Genomic DNA, 16,410 nt, shown 5'->3' on the forward strand with positions numbered 1-16,410 from the left:
CTGATGGGATGATTTGGTGATTAACCTTTCAGGGAGGGTTCTGAAGGGAAAAGGGGTGGCCTGCAGTCACGGGGGCTGGCCCCCACCTCCTACAAGTTCATGAGGAGCCATGACTCCCCTTCACAACTCCGTCCGATGCTCAGGCTGGGAGAGCCTCCAGAGGCCCAGGGAAGGCTCTGGCCGGGCCAGGCGGGAGCTGGCCGCAGCTCTGACAAGAGCCCCAGCCCCAGCCCCAGCCGCGTGATCTGAGAGTGATCCTTCAGCAAGATTCCTTCCCCTTCTGCTGGCTTCTGAGCCCAGTCCTGCGGCCGACTGTGTGACTTTGCGGGAGTTAACTGGCCCCTCTGAGCAAGGAGGCCTTTCTTCTCTGCCTCAGAGGGAGGTGGATGTGGGCCACCTGAGGGAAAAGGAGGAGTTCGCTGCTTTCTGAAATGGAAAGTCCCCTACAAGTGTCCGTGTGGTCTTCACCACACCACATGGCCATCTGTGGCGGCTGTGGCTCCAGAATCTCCCTCAGGTACAGAGGTTTGGGCCACCGCAGTCTTCCCGCAGGTAGGGGAGGGGCTGCAGGCAGGACCCAGCGCTCCCCACCCCCGATTCGGTCAGACTGTTCTGTTTCTATTTCTATGAGTTCACTTCTTTTAGACTCCACCTGTAAGAGATCAATAGGGTTTGTCTTTCTCTGGCTTAGTTCACCTAGCACAATGCCCTCAAGTCCATTCACACTGTTGCAAATGACACGATTTCATTCTTTTTTATGGTCAGGTAATATTCCACTGTAGACACACCACATTCTCTTCATCCACTCGCCCGTCAGCGGACACGTAGGTTGTTTCCGTGGGTTGGCCACTGTAAATAACGCTGCACTAAATACGGGGGTGCAGGCATCCCTCCAAGATAATGACTTTGTTTCCTTTGGATAAATACCCAGATGTGAGATTGCTGGAATATGGTGGTTCTATTTTTAACTGTTTGAGGAAACTCCACAGTTTTCCATAGTGGCTGCACCAATTTACAATCCCGCCAACAGTGCACAAGGGTCTCCTTTTCTCCACATCCTCCCCAGTATTCTCTCTTGCATTTGTGCTAGTAGCCATTCTGATAGGTAATAATATCTCACTGTGGTTTTGATTTGCATCTCCTTGATGGTTAGTGATGTTGAGCACATTTTCACGTACCTGTTGGCCATCTGAATATCTCCTTTGGAAAAATGTCTACTCAGGTCCTTTGCCCGTTTTTCAATAGGAATATTTGAGGTATTTGGAGGAATATTGAATTGCATGAATTCCTAATATATTTTGGATATTAAACCCTTATCATACGTGGTTTGCAAGGTATAGCCTGTTTTAAGCAAAGCCAAAAGGAGAAAATCTGAATATGAAAAAGAGGTGGGGTCATGAATCAAGATTTCTTTAAAAAGCTGGCTCCCTACTGCATTTAAAAACTAGGATCTGGTTTGCAGAAATAAAACTCGTGCAACCCATTCTCTGAAACCCGTCTGTGCCAAGGGGGGATGTATCTGGAGTTGCAGAATGGATTGATGGGGGAGGGGCAGGGCCCACGTGCAGTCCCGCAGTTTCTGCCCTGCACAGGGGCGCCAGGCAGAGGGGTCAGTGGGGGCTGGACTTGCGGGCTGTGCACCAGCAGAGCTGAGACCCTGGGGTGGGGGCGGGGGGGCTTTTCACTAGTCAGGGTAAAACTAGACTGGGGACGAACGGCAGTGATGCCAGACTGCGAAAGACTACTGGCCCCTGAGCACCCTCTTCCCATCTGTCCCGCCCCACCAGCTCCTCCCCCACGGCCTCTTTCCATGACAGCCACGACCTGCCTCCATCTCAAGGCAAAGAGCTGCGCATTCCCCCAAAGGGGGTGAGCAGTGAAAGATTATTCCAGGCAGACATGAAATAATTTATTGTTACATTTAATTAACTTAAATTACTGTCGTGCAGAGAGGAAAAAACGGGAATGAAAACCTCCTGCCTACAGCTCAGGGAGAGGGGCGTGCCTGGGTGTTCCCCGCCTCCAGGCCTTCTCCCGGGAGTCCTGGGCTCAGGGTGTGCCCGCCCCCCACCCTTCCTTCTATTTCACTCCTCGGATCCCCTAATGAGGCAACAACCCCCTCCCAGCAGAGCTGAAAGCAGTGAGCTGCGTGCTTCACACTCCTGAGGAGGGGAGAGCTTGGGAAACCCCAGCTCTGGAATGTACACACACCCCTCCCAGGGTCCCTGATAGACTCTATGGTTGGGTCAGAAGCTCCCTGAGGGCAGGGTCTGCGTTTGGCCATCTGTGTGCCCTCCGTGGGGCCTGGCACAGAGTAGGCCCCAATGCACGTTTATGGAATGAATAAATGAGTGGCCGACCAGTAAATGAACAGATGGGTTTTCACTTTCTGCCCCCTGTGACCAGCAGGTCCCATCATGAGTCCCACCAGGACAGTTACGGGCTCACTCCCTAGTCCCCATTTTCCTGCATGTCCCTGCTGGCCACCAGGAGCTCTCTTGCTCTTGGCCTTTGCTCCCCCCATGCCCGCCCCGACTCAGGAAGGGTATGCTGAAGGAAAAAGTGTTTGCGGGTAGGAAGTGCAGGGCTGAGATCCTGTTCTGACTCTGACAAACTTGCTCTGTGACCATGGACAAGTCACTCCCCCGCTTCCTCCCGCCCTGGTTTGCTCCTCTGTAAAAGGAGGAGGGCAGTGAGCTCCCCACACTGCTCTCCAGGTCTGAATGCGCGCTGACTCCAGGACTGCAGGGAGGGTAGACATCCAGACTTCTAACCCGGGGGCCAGAGAGACCCACGCTGGAATCTTTTATCTGACCCTTCCTCCCTGTGTGATCTCGGGCCAATCAGTTAACATCTCTGAGCCTGAATTTCCCCGTTTACAAATGGGGCTGGCAGGCATGAAGTGTTTATGCCTTAAAGCTTTTGGAGAGATTCAACAATACAACACAGTTAAAACAGTGCGGCCCGACCCAGAGTGAGCGGTGAAGGAACAACAGTGAGCGCTGCTGCGTGCAAGTTGTTTCTCTCCTGACTTGGCCTTCTCCCCACAAGCGCTCCGTGACTGGTCCCCTGCCCACCCGGGACACCCACTCTCCGCCACCTCTGTTCCCAGGAAAAAGCAGCCGCCAGCAAAAATGGAATGTGCGTGAGAGTCAGTGAGGCCGATTTGCTGGGCACGGAGCGGGTGGTGGGCAGCAGCCCAGAGCAGTGCTGAGCTCCCATCCTGGTCCAGCCTCCTTTTCTGCCTCTCACGCATGCATTTTCTCCCCCTCTAGTTATGTTTCTCTCTCAGATTCACTCGTTAATATTTTTCTCGTAGTTTGTGCCTCCTTGGCCTCCCTGACTCTTTCTTACCTTCCTCTCTCCTGCCTTCATTGCTCTACCTATCTGTCTTCCCTAGCCTCCCCTTTCTCTTCTTTCCTTTCCAATCCTGGGGCTGTGCCCCGCCTGTCTTCCTTGCCTCCCTTCCCACCCCCTCCTCCACCCCCAGCATGGAACTAAAAAGGAGAAGGTGAAGGGTTCTTTTGCCCTCTTGACCTCTATCTCCAGGCTGCAGCCCGGCTCCGCAAGAGCTGGCGGTGGGAGCTGGGGAGTGGCCCGCAGCAGGGCCCTGTCCGTGGGGGACTCAGGGAAGGTTGAGTTTGGTACTTGAAGATGAGTGGAGCTTGGCTTGGGCTCAGATCCTGTCCTCTGCCCCTGGGAGCTGCTCACCTGGGGGCTGGCTGTGGCACCCAGAAACTGGGAACCATCCCTGAGAGATGACATCTGCTAGTCTGGGAACCAGAGCAAAGGTGCACGTGTGGGGGAGAGGCGATGGCGGTGGCAACAGTGCACAGAGACACGGGCTCTGCAGGTGCCACCATCAGCTGTGTTCTCACTGCAGCCCGCTCTCTGACAAGCGTAAAGTGAGGGGGATTTGGTGTGGGCAGAACAGGGCTGTCCTCCAAGAAGCTGCATTTTAACGGGAGGGCGAAGAGGGCTGGGAATGCAAAGTGAAATCATCTGTCAGTGGAAATTAGATTCTATTAGAAAAGGGCTGAAGATTTTGAGGCTGCTTTTCCTGGAGAAGCGGCTGCCTTCCGAGCCCATGGGGGGTTGGCTGAAGGGGGCTGCTGGACTATCAGACTGTGCTGAGCAGGAGGGTTTAGGGCAGAGATTAGAAATAACCATGTAATTGTCCATATGACAGGCAATAACCCTGTCTGTTTCTTTGCCTGTAAAAAAAACAAATTAGGCAAAATCGCAAGTTTCCAGACAGTGCGTGGCTCCTGGGAGATGGAAAATTCTGTGTCTCACGCTTTACCCCGGAGATTCACGTTCAGTAGACCTGAGAGGAAACTCGGGACTCTATTTTTTAATGCTCTCCAGGTGATTCTAAACTGTCACCAGAAGTGAGGGTAACTGAACTAGTCCAGTGGTTGTCAACTGGGGACAATACTATCCCCCACGGGACATGTGTCAATGTCTGGAGATATTTTTGGTTGCCATGACTGGCTTTGGGGGTGGGGGAGTGACTGGCATTTCATGGGTAGAGGTCAAGGATGCCACTTAACATCCTCAAATGCATAGGACAGGCTCACAGCAAAGGACCACCCAGCCCCGGAAACTGCGAAACCCTAGGTTGGAGGGTTTACAGCTTTCCTCCAGTTCTGAAAACACCCACCGCCTGCCCATTATAGAAGTTGAGAAGGAGGAAGGAAGACAGTGAGAGGAACCCTGGAAAGAAGGAGAGGGGGACAAGAGAAAGGGGCCTTCAAGACAGGAAGAGGCCCTGGATCTCACTCTGTCTAGCAAAGTCCTGTGTGGCCTTGAACCAGCCATGCACCCACCTCCTGGCCTCAGTCTGAGGGCAGGGAACTGGTGGGATTGACTTCTCCTGGCCAACTGGGCAGTGCTTCACCTCGCTGTGCTCCCCGGGGGTGGGGACACGCATGAGCCAGCAAGCTGAGCTCAGCCAGCCTCTCTCCAGGGCCAGCTCTTCAGAGGCAAGAGGCAGAGCTGTTCTGGGAGCGCTGGAGAAGACGGAGGTCCCTTATCTCTGGTGAGGGCAAGGGCTAGAACCAAAGTGAAGCTGAGCCTACCACAGAGGAAGGGCTCCCTCGGCCCACCAGAGCCTTGGGACCGCTGAGTGTCATGAGCCTCCCCCTGACCTCAGTGACAAGGTGCATGTTGATGAGTGAGAATGAGGAGGGGAAGGGGCTTACCCACAACCGCCAGGGGAAAGGGCTCTGAGTAAACCAAACCTGTCACTGGTTCTTCCTGCTCCATCCCTCAGTCCTCACAGCAGGAGGCACAGAGTGTGGCCTGCAGCCAGACCTTATGGGAAAAGTAAACCAGGGACCCGGCTGTGGATTCTGTCCCCAAGGGAGGGGTCTAGACCAGAGCTACTCAGAATGTGGTCAGGACTGGTGTGGCCGCAAACTCTTTGTTCCTGCAGGAAGCATTTGGAAACTGATAGGAATCTGTCCTTGCCGAGACATCCACGCATGTTGCTAACAGACCCATCTCGCTGGACAGGATCTCGCTGGACAGGGTCTAGACCAATTCAGATGTTGTCCAACATTCCAGGTGAGCCCTGTGGTGCAGGCTGCAAGTTGTCACACGCAACAGGGCCGCCTGCCAATCTGCCACGGACTGGAAGGAGCCACGGGATCCTTCCCCACAGCTGGTTTGAGGAGCCCCACTTTTTTGGCGGGGGGAGAGAGCTCGATGGCTGGCTCATCAGAGAAGGCCCCATGGAGGGGGAGGGTCTTGAGTGATGGGTGGGCCCAGTGTCAAAGGGAGGCGTAAAGAGGGGGCCAGGGGAGGCCACTCATTGAACTTCATGGGGACAGGCCCCTCGCCACATAGGGATTTCCTCCTCCTTTATTTTCCATCATGGTCGCGAAGAAGACCAAGCCCAGAGAGGCTGTGTGACTTGCCCAAGGTCACTCAGCCAGGAAGTGGCAGAGCCGGTGTCCTACCTCCTCAGCTTTAAGGACAGTGCTGCTTCCTCAGGGGTGCACACACGCCCTGCCACTGCATGGGCCCTGTGCTCCACAGCAGGGCAGCAGCGGTCAGGGCAAGGGAGGCCAATGGGGCCAGCACGCTGGAGAGAGAGGCACCAAAGGCCGCCCCACCGCAGCCCAGGGGTGGCTGGAAGGCTGCGATGTGGATTGAGGGGCTGAATCCCATGGAGGGAGCCAACCTCTGCTTGGCCTGGCTGCTCCTGCCTCACAACCAGCAGAACCGGGGCAGTGGCAGGAACCCCAGGCTGCCCCCAAACCCCTCCCAGCCCCAGCTTGGAGAACAATGTGCCCTGGACCTGCTTTCTGAAGACCCCAGGTTCTGAGAAAGTTCTTGCACTTTGTCCTCAGACCAGCTTCAAACCTCCCTCTGGCAACGTCTCCCACCAGCCCCCCAGGACCCGTTAGGAAGCAAAATGCTGCCCTTGCTTTTACACGTGGACAAATGTTCCCCGTGCCACGAGGACTGGGGCTGGACTGCAATGGCTGTGTGTTAGCGGCGCCGACAGCACAGCGCTGGTTAGATGCGCCATTGAGTCATAAATCCACACGCAGAGGAGTCTGTCTGTGGAGCTCGTCATTTCCGTGTCTGCTGTCGCCATGGCACCTCCATGGGCACGGACAGACGTTCAGCAGAGAGCAGGAGCGGGGGCATGCCCTCCGCAGGGTTCGGCATCTACTGAGCACCTACGTTTGTGGAGTACTGGAGTGGGTGCTGGGGCACAGTCATTTGTTTTTGTTTTTAAGAGCATCCTCCTTCCCTGGGCAGAGCTCAGAATCTATGGTGGGAACAAGGGCTCGGGTTAGAAGCAAGCGACCAGGGGTCCGTGTGGCGTGTGGTTAGTGAACGTCTTCAGGATCTTGTGGAGGACACAGCAAAGAGCCAGAGGATCCTAGACGTTTGAGAGCCCTAGTGCTACCGTGAGTGGGAAGCTCCCACGAAGGGGACGAGATACAGAGAAAGCAAAGGGACAACCAGTGAGAGATGGACTTAGACTGGAGGGCTTCCTGGAAGGGGGAGTGGGATGGTTCAGAAAAACTTTGGTGGACATGACAGCCTTGGTACAGTGAGACTAGGTGGCAGACGCCCCAGGAGGAGGAAGAGCACGGTCGAAGGCGGGGCTGGCGGAAATGAGCCTTCTGTGTGGGGCTAGGAAGAAGGCCAGGTGCGGACGGAGAGGTTCAGGGAGTATCTGGTTCCTTCTCCTCGAGAGTGGGACAGGAGGGCTCAGCGGGGTCACGCGTGTGGGTCCTGGTGCAGAGGCAGTTCAGTAAATGGCACATCTGGCTGAGAGAAGCTGGGCAGAGTGGAGGAAGAGGGTGGAAGGAGGGGGCAAGCAGAGGCTCGGACCAAGCAGCTTCTCAGCCTCCCAGCCAGGCATGTGAGGCCAGGGGAGTAGCCATAGAGGCTGTTCAACCTTCATCCTCTCCCACTGCTGACCCCGGGCTCCTGGGTGCCCACCTGCTCCCCTGGGAGTCAGTCCTCCAGCCCTGGCCTCGAGCTGGTGCCACACACTGGCCTCCTGGGTCTGTGCTTACAGGACAGGGGAGGAGGAGTGTGTGTTTGTGTGAGGAAGAGCCACAGACAGACAGGCAACAGGCTCTGTTCCTTCTGAACTCTGTGAGGGTTCCCAGCCCTGGGGGTCAGGGGAGGGAGTGGGATCAGCAGGGAGCTCCTTCCCACACACATGCATCAGCCCTGCACACCGGGGTCTGTGTGGGGTCTGGTTAGTAAATGTCTCCATAGAGGGAGCGGGTCCTGGGCCCATCCTTCCACTGGCTCGGGCTCATCTGACAGCCCGGGAGGGCTCCAGGTGAGGGATGGGGGAGGTGATCGTTGTACGAAATGGAGAGGGGGTGGCGGTTCCAGGAAACGCCATCTCTGGTTTCAGAACCGGCGCACTCTTTCTCTTGTGTGCTAGGAAGAAAGTTTAAAGCTCAGGTGAACAAAAAAGACGCATAGGTCTTTTCCTTGCTACCGCTTCTCTTCCCCACGCCCCACCTCTCTCTCCCACCTGCCCTCCTCTTCCTCTCAGAACTTTGTCCTGATCCCTCTCTCCCTCTCTCTCCGCCAACTTGAGCCAGTGGTTTCCCTCTCTGCGTCACCTTTAGTTTCTCTGCGTGTCTGCCTCTCTCTCACTGTCTGTCTGTCTGCATGCCCGCATCTTGTAGGATATAATCGTCCACACTCAGCAGGCCCTTGAGCACTCAGCTGGGCTTTGCTTCTGACCTTCGGGTCAGGGGCTCCCCGTGCAGGGGCCTGGCCCTGTGATGACTGTGCCTCTTACAGCTCAGGGCTTTCCCTCCACCCTTCTCCAGGGCAGCCAAACCCCTCCTGAGCCAGGCTTCTTGAGCCAGGCTTCCTCTCCCGCCCGCACAGCCCAGCCCCTCATCCCCAAGCCTCCCTGCTTCTTCCCACCTGGCTCTGTCCCTGCAGTGGTGAGGCTGCTACTCCTCTAGGAACAGCTGGTACTTCTGGAAACCACCCCTGCCAAGGAGGCTGGAGAAACTCGAATTAAGAGATGGGGGTGGGGGTGGAGGTGGGGAGAGAATCCCTGCTGTAAATGGGGGAAAAATCCCTGCATCCATCTCTCACTCTAGCCCAGGGGTGTCAAACTTATTTTCACTGGGGGCCACATCAGCCTTGCAGTTGCCTTCAAAGGGCCGAATGTAATTTTAGGACTGTATAAATGTAACTACTCCTTAACTAGGGGCAGGGAGCTTGACGCTGCTGCTGGGTAGAAACGAGGTGCTGGGCCGGGTAAAACAAGGTGGAGGGCTGGATTCGGCCCACGGGCCTTGTGTTTGCCGCCTGCGCTCTAGCCCGTCACACTAGGCAGTCTGCCTTCCAGCTCTTTGGCTCCACGTACCTGCCAGGGATACTGAGCAATACCTTGTCCCAACCCTCTGAAAGGTTCGACTGTGTCCCACTGTGCCTCACCACGGGTGGGCTCTAAATGGTAGTCAGTCAGCCTAGAATAATCCCACCCCCTCATTCTGCAGCCTGGGAAGCAGATGGACCAGTCTGGCCAGTTTCTGTCCCAGGCTCTGACCTAGGTGCCCTGGCTCCTGGCCAGATTGGCAGGAGGTTGGGAATGATTGACAGGGGTAGAGGGGCAGGTGCACATCCCACAACCTTCACCTCTAAGCACCTCACTGGGGCTGCGCCCTGAGGCTCAGCAGGGTAAGAGGTGGGATCGTAACATTGCCAGTGTTTATAGGGTGGAAAGAGTACCCATAAACATCCCAGAAATGCTTGCATGGCTGGCTGCCAGGGCACAGTCACCAAAGAAAGCTTTTGGCTAAAGCATTTGAGTTGGATGTCCTATGTGCAGGGAACTGTCTCCTAGAACTGCACCTCAACATGCCCAGTTCACAGAAAAGGCAGTGCCTGTCCACGTCTCCACGTCTCCTTCCCTCTCTTCCTCCCCTCCTGCTTTCCAGCCTCTCCCTTTTGTGGAAGCAGACTCCACTTACTCTGAAACGAAATGGTTTATAATCTGTTGCTTAATAGAATCCAGCTAGTTGTTTTCAAAATAATTGTTTGCATGTGTGAGTTAATCATCTTGCGTTGTCTTCCCTACACGTCTGTTTTCACTGTCAAATGCTCTTACACGTCAGAGACTTCAGAGGGCCACTGCAGGCGCTTCAGTCCTTCGACTTTTGAGCTCAGCCGACCGCAGGCGGCCCCCATCCCTTCTCCCCAAGGGACTGACTGTCAAAAGGACCTGGCACAGAAGATTCTACACCACTGAGCACTCCTTCTCCCACCTCCTCTCCCCTCACCACTCCTCCTTTTGATGGTTTCCTTGGGCTGATAAAATCTGGTGAGATTTATTAAGTAACTACTGTGGCTAATATTTATTCAGCAGTTACTATGTGCCAGACGCTGTGTCATTGTGCTTAGTCTCACACCTGGCATCTCATGAAGTCACCTTATTCCCTAAAGTAGGTCCTATTTCCCCCCTTTTGACAGGTGAAGAAACCAAAGTTCTGAGTGATGACCTAATTTTCCCAGAGCTTCAGAGCAGAGTCAGGATTAAGTCCGCATCTGCTTCACCTGATGCTTCCACCCACACGGGGAGATGCCGACTGCCCGTTTGAGTGCGGGGAGGGGTGGCTGGCCAAGAGGACAAGTTCAAAGATGAGCATTTAAAAAAGGACTTGATGGTGTTACTTCCAAGGAATTCTGCTGATAGGAGCCCCTGAGCATCTAAGTATACAGGAGTCATATGTCACTACCAAATTCATTCTTTGAATATAACACTGTAGCTCAAATTGTAGCTTGGCCTTCGCTCCAAAACAGTCTCACTCTTCCTTTTGTTGGGACCATGAGGGGTAAGGGCAAAGTCAGAGATGGAAGAGGTCACCCACCGGTCTTTTCACCGAGGAGGAAACAAGAAAGGCCCCAGATCGCCTGCCACCAACCTGCTTTCCCCCAGACGAGGGGCTGGAGTTGCACCAGCGAAGGCTCTACCCTCAGGGGATTCTCTAGTCACCAAGGGCTGCATTGGCTCTTCTCTTTTCCTTTCTTCTCCTCCCTTTTCCTTTCCTTTCCTTTCTTTTCCTTTCCTCCCTTCCTTCCTAAAAAATAACCAGAGTGGACTTAAGGGGCAGTTCTACTCTTCCCTGCATCAGAGATGACATTTCTGCTTAGGGGGGGGTTTCCTAAGCCTTCCCTGTTGGGCATGACATCTCATGGGAACAGCAGCGAGTCCTCTCCGATTGTCTAACAAACACTAACCTGGAGGAAGCAACAATAACGCCACGCATCCGGTCAACAAACATTTGTGAAATGCCTGCTACCTGCCGCGGTTATTAGGCGCAGTGCTGTGAAGGGTGAAAGAGGTGGAAACGCTATATAATGAGTGCTAGTTGCTTTTCCTGCATTATCTCACTTTCTCTGAAGAGCAGCTGCCCCGTGACTTTTTCTTAAAGTAAGTTCTGTGCCAGGCACTCTTCCCAGCATTTTCCATGTACTAACTCATTTCATTCTTACCTCAACCTTATGAGGTAGGTATTGCCCCCATTTCACAGCTGGGGGCACTGAAGCCCAGAGAGGGCACTTAGGTCCAAGTGCCAAGTCCCAAGCTGCTGAAGCTGGGAAGGGGCAGAGCTGGGAATTGAATCTGCTGCGCCCCACTCATCCCATGTGGGGTCATGACCCTAAGGTGTGTTTGGAAGCAGACCTTTTACAGAGAAGGAAAGGTAATAGAGAATCTCATCTAACATCCCTGTTTACCAACTGTGCCTTGGAGAGGGAAGGCGACCTACCTGAAGTCACAGCCCCTTAGAGGCACAGCTGGGACCAGAGTCAGGTTTGCCGTCTCCCAGGCGGAGGGTCTCCCCTCCCCATAGCTGCTGCAATGATCAGCCCTGTGCCCAACCCCTTCCTTCTAGGCCACACCATAGCCGGGGCTCAGGCCCAATGACTTGGCAAGCTTCATGGGCATTTGGGGTGCTGCCAAGGGACACCTTGAACTCTCCAAACTCCTTCTTCTGTGCAGCTGAACCATGCTGGCTACTGATGCTCTGCAAGGAGCCAAGTGCTAGAGAGAGTGAGAAATGCATGTTCTGCTTGAGCTCATCCTCACTGGCCCTGGGCTACTGCCTGCTTTTCCATAAATCTATACGTTCCTTGAAAACTGGATTGACCCGCGACATGCCCTTCCCGGGGCTGGCCGTATCAAATGGGACGGCTTGGCCTGGCTGTCAGCCTCCTTTCTTATTTTGCTTTGTGGTGACGGCTAGGCCAGTTGTTCCCACACCCCGTGGCAGCCCACGGCCCCACTCTGGGCTCACTCACTTGCCCTCAGTATCCCTCCTGTCAGTGCTCTCCTCAAAAACCCGGCTTATCAAAGAAATGATTTGGAAATGGCCCACATGTGCACCGATACAGGAACGCAAAGAACACCCACTCACAGGGAACACACAGATGCTCAACATCTCCCTCTGAACACTCAGGAATAACACAGGACAGGCCTGGGCTGTGACACAGCTGTGCCCAAACCTGCACTTGAACAAGAGCCTGCAGCGGCCATTTTTTAAATGGCAACATAGCTGTGTTAGGAGAGTGAGGTTGTAATAATTTTCTCCTGTGGTTTTCAAACTTCGTATAATGCAGTGAGGCTGCTTTTATAATAATAGCAACAGCAACAAAACCAGCTCCCTCTTCAACTCTCCTTTAATTACTCACCCTTCACACACACCAGAAACCACGTTGTTTTGGAGCTACACTGGGGTCTCCCTTTCAGGAGCTGCGGCTGGTGGGTGGGTGACTCAGAGGTGCTCCGTAGCCCTACTCCTGGGGGCAGACAATATTTCACCTGTCTCCTCCTTCACATCCACAAACACACGCACACATCATCTCCCCCTCATGCACACACACAACGACCCTCTCGTGCACATACACACACACACCCGCTTTTCCCCATACACTCAGGTGCTCTCGCCCTGACACTCTCCCCTAGTTCTCTGTTGCCAGTGCTGGGCCCACAAGAAGGGCCCTGGAGTGGATTTTCCCCACATTTGTTGACTTGGTGGAGACAGAGCTGGGTTTTGGATGAACTCCCCTGGATTCGTACCTGCATACCAACGAAACTGCCTGAGCTCTCATCTGGCAAAGCTTCGGTAGCTTATGATATTTTCTGAGAAAAGCCAACAAAACACAAACTTGGAGCCACACTGCCTGGGGTTGCATTCTGGCTCCATCACTCACTGGCGGTGTGACCTTGACCAAGTCGCTTAGCCTTTCTATGCATCAGTAGCCATTCCTACTTCCCAGGGTTGTTGAGGAAAGAGGAGCCCGGCGGGAGCCCGCCTTGACCTAATCTTTGCAGAGCACGGAGAACAAGGTGTACACGGTACATGAACGAAAGGAAAAAGTGATTATTTACTTGAAACCAGCATTCGCTGCCCATTCACTCACTGCCTTTCACTCATTTGGACCTTACTGAGCACTTACTGAGTTCTTTGCCATCACCCCACTATCTAGTGGGGAAACGCACGGGCAACAACAGAAAAAAAATTTTTTTTCCTTTTAGGAAAATGTGCTAATGCTAAGTAGAGACTTACACACAATTCTAAGAAAGGCCAAAGAAAGAACATTTGCCTGCTATCAAGTAAACTTAAAAATGAATAAAAATAACAGCAACAAAACCCCGTACAGTTCAATCCTTTGAATCCATTTAAAACGTCGAATTCGAATTCGGTCTAACTGATTTGTGAATTTAGACCAAGGCTCGGCACACACTAGCCTTTTGGAAAATATTCCCATTCAGTGCCGTGTCTTCAACCTCTCTGGATGTTTTTCTTCCTACCTCCGTCTCCCAGTCTCCTTGATCACCCAGGAAACAATCTGAGTTCGCCCCCTGTCCTCGGTTAACGGGTGGCGATAGGGATTTGGGTCCCATCGAACCAACACTCGGGTATTTTTTAAAAACTTATAAATATCTGAGAGAAGGAGGCGGAGGATGGAGAAGCCCCCGTAACTCATAACCCCCCAACTGATGCACCGGCAGCAGCTGAATTTTAAAATCTTGGTGGTTTCACGCAAACCACTTGGTGAGTTGGTGGTATAAGTACAACCGGTTTTAACAACTAATGGAAAATGAAATTAAGTCAATCCCTCCCTCCCACCTCCGTTCTTGTGAATGTAGTCGCTTTTTAATGCACGGAACCCAGTAGAGCTGGCTCCGGCGGTCGACTCTGCGGAGTCCGGATCCTCCCGCGAGAGCCGTGCGGCGCTTGCCGGCGGCGGCGCCGAGGCCCACCCGCCTCGCCCTCCGGCTGCCGCTCCCGTGCCCGCACCCTGCAGTCGGAAGACTTCGGGCAGCGCCGGGCAGTGCAAGTGGCGGCTGTCAGCAGCCGCGGGCCCGACCGTTGACCCCCAGCCCTTCCCCGGCGAACACCGCCTGCGGGCAGCGCCCCGCCGCCCCCGAACTTCAGCCAGCAGACGCTGGGCGCGCGGTCTGGCGACTTTCCTCAACTCCCAGCGCCGCAATCGCGTCGCCAGACCCGAGGTGGGAGCGAGTCGGCGCGAGCTGCAGCGCAGCGCGGGGACGGGGAGTAAGAAGGCTGGGAGAGCGTGCGCTGCGCTCCCGCCGGCGGGCGGGCGGGCGGCACCCACAGCCGGATGCGCGGTCTCCTCCCGGAGACTGCGATAGTGGGCAGCGGCTCGGAGGCGCGGGGGACAGTTATTGCCCCGGACTTGCAGCTTTCCGCGGAGGGGAAGGGGCAGGAAGGCGCTTGCAGAAACGGGGCGGGGGCGTGCGGAGTGGGGGAGCTGGAGAGAGGACGCCGGCGGGTTGGGGGCCCATCTCCAGAGCCCCCAGTCCCGGCGCTGCGGTCTGCGCGCGCCGGGCAGGAGGTGGAACCGCGCCTGGACTCCCGAAGCCTAAAGCGATTCTCTGCGCAGAGCTGGTAACCCGGTGGGCGGACGCCTCCTCCTCCGACAACATCCCGGCCGCTTCGCCACCACGATCTCTTTTTCACCTGGGTCCCGCCCCCACCCACCCAATGCCGGCTCCAAAGGTCCAGCGAGAAGGGTTTGGGCTGCCCTTCAAACCCCAGCCTCGCCCGAACCTGTGCTCAGCTCTGCCCAGGGGGCCCCCCATCACCCCGCCAGTCCACCCACGTCCCGCGCGGGCCCAAGGCTGCGGGCGGCCGCGGCACTCGAGAGCTGCCCGGCCCGCTCGTACCTTCACTAGCCGGAGCTGCGGGCGCCGTCCCATCCTCGGGCTCGCTCGGTCACCGTCCTGGAAGCCTGGGTCCCTCGGACATCCCAGAAGAGCGGGCGGCGGGTGCGGTCTCCGGCACGCGGGGTGAGCGGCCGCGCTCCTCTGTCGCTGCCTGGCCCGGCGGGCTCACGCGATCCCGTCCCTAGGGAAGCCCGGCAGCCGTTTCCGGACTCCGCGCGGCCGGCAACCACCTCTTGCCCGCGGGGAGCCCGCCTTGCCCGCGCTGCCTACCCCTCGGTCCGCGCCGCGCTCGCCTCCGCTCCCCGCCCCTCGCCGCGGCGTCCCCTCCCGCTCCAGCTCTTCCCTCCCCGCCCCTTCAGTCCCTCCCCTGCGCTTCGCCCCTCCGTTCCCTCCTCCACCCCGCCTCCTCGTCCCCTCCCCTTCCCCGGGCCCGCTCCCCGCGCCCTAGCCGCGCTGACCCCCTTTCCCTGCGCCCGGGTTTGCAGCAGTCGGCGGGACGCGCGGGCAGCGGTGGCGGCCGCCGCAGTCCAGGGAGAAGCCGGGGTTGCGGGGCGGGGGGCAGGAGAGGAGGCAGCCTTCGACTTCCCGCCCGGCTGGCGCTCGGGGCCTGGGGAGTCCAAGGGTCTGAGGGAGACTCGAGGGACTCTGCTGAATCTAAGAGCGAGGCTGTTGGAGGCCCCGACTGAGCAGAGCCCCCGCGGAAAGCCGGGTGAAGAAATGGGAACTGCGTTTGGGCAGTTCCCGCCCCGCGGCGTGCCAGGACCAGGTCCTCGCCAGCCCGCACTTCAGCAGGGGCAGGGGCTTTGGGCCCGACCCCCAGTGCCTTTGGCTCTAACCCGCCAGGTGCAGGCAAAGACGTGAAAGCTCTGTGGGGTGAACCCTTCTCATTTATTCATTCTTGTTAATTCATTTCGTTTTTGCGCGTTTATCCATTCTTTCATTACAAACTAGGCGCCTGCCCAGGGGCTGAACCTGGGAACCCCAAGAGACCGGGAGGCGGCGGTGCTCTGCGAGACTAGCTGGCATCTGGACGCCGCAGAGGGGAAAGCGGACGCGCGTTGCATTACAGCCGGGGGAGAGCTGCTAGGAATCCAGAGGGCAGAACGCAGAGGAGGCCACAGCGCCCCCTCTCGGCCGAGCCCTTGGGGTAGGGTCAGCCGCCCCGCCAGACCTCTGGGTTTTCACCCGCTAGTCACCCTAGACCTAGACCCCCAGTGCACCCCCAACTCTGGAGAACAGCTCCTGCCTCCTCCTGCCCCTTACGCTTTCCCCTCCAACGCTTCCAGTTGGGCAGAACTTCTGACTTCTCTCACGTCTATCTTTCTGCATCAGCACCACTCTGAACCTAACTGCCTTGGATTCTGTGCCGGGCCATGCCCACCTTCCTCTTCCCTTCCGCCACTTTTCAGCGCATTGGGCAGGAGCCGGCGCACTCGTGGGTCTCAATGATTCTTCATTTGGAAAGGGAGTTATTGTTGTAGAGGTCGTTCGACCCAATATGTAAATTACTCAAGGAAACTGAGGCCCAGAGGCGGGTTGCGACCTGTCCAAAGTCACATAACTGGTAAGCTTAGTCCTCAGTCCCCTGAATCCCAGCTCAAAGTGCCTGTACGGGTGGGCACTGATGAGGCTTGGGGCTCTGAAGTGGGGAGGGACATTGCTCTGGAAGCCATCTGGCCACACTGGCTTAGCCACCCAGAGTGGCA

At 56.2% G+C, this 16,410-nt stretch overlaps 1 protein-coding gene across 1 annotated transcript in view; it reads right to left on the reverse strand.

The window, feature by feature from the left end:
* CRHR1 (corticotropin releasing hormone receptor 1) overlaps nt 1–14,975 on the reverse strand; it is a 43,450-nt gene extending 28,475 nt beyond the window's left edge. The window contains exon 1 of the mRNA XM_024573100.4: nt 14,705–14,975. Within this exon, the coding sequence (XP_024428868.1) occupies nt 14,705–14,737 (33 nt within the window). The 5' untranslated portion in view covers nt 14,738–14,975. The remainder of the gene's footprint in view (nt 1–14,704) is intronic.
* Nucleotides 14,976–16,410: the final 1,435 nt, after the last annotated feature.

This window comes from Desmodus rotundus, chromosome 9 (genome assembly GCF_022682495.2).
Source record: "Desmodus rotundus isolate HL8 chromosome 9, HLdesRot8A.1, whole genome shotgun sequence".
In the NCBI taxonomy this organism is placed as follows: domain Eukaryota; kingdom Metazoa; phylum Chordata; class Mammalia; order Chiroptera; family Phyllostomidae; genus Desmodus; species Desmodus rotundus.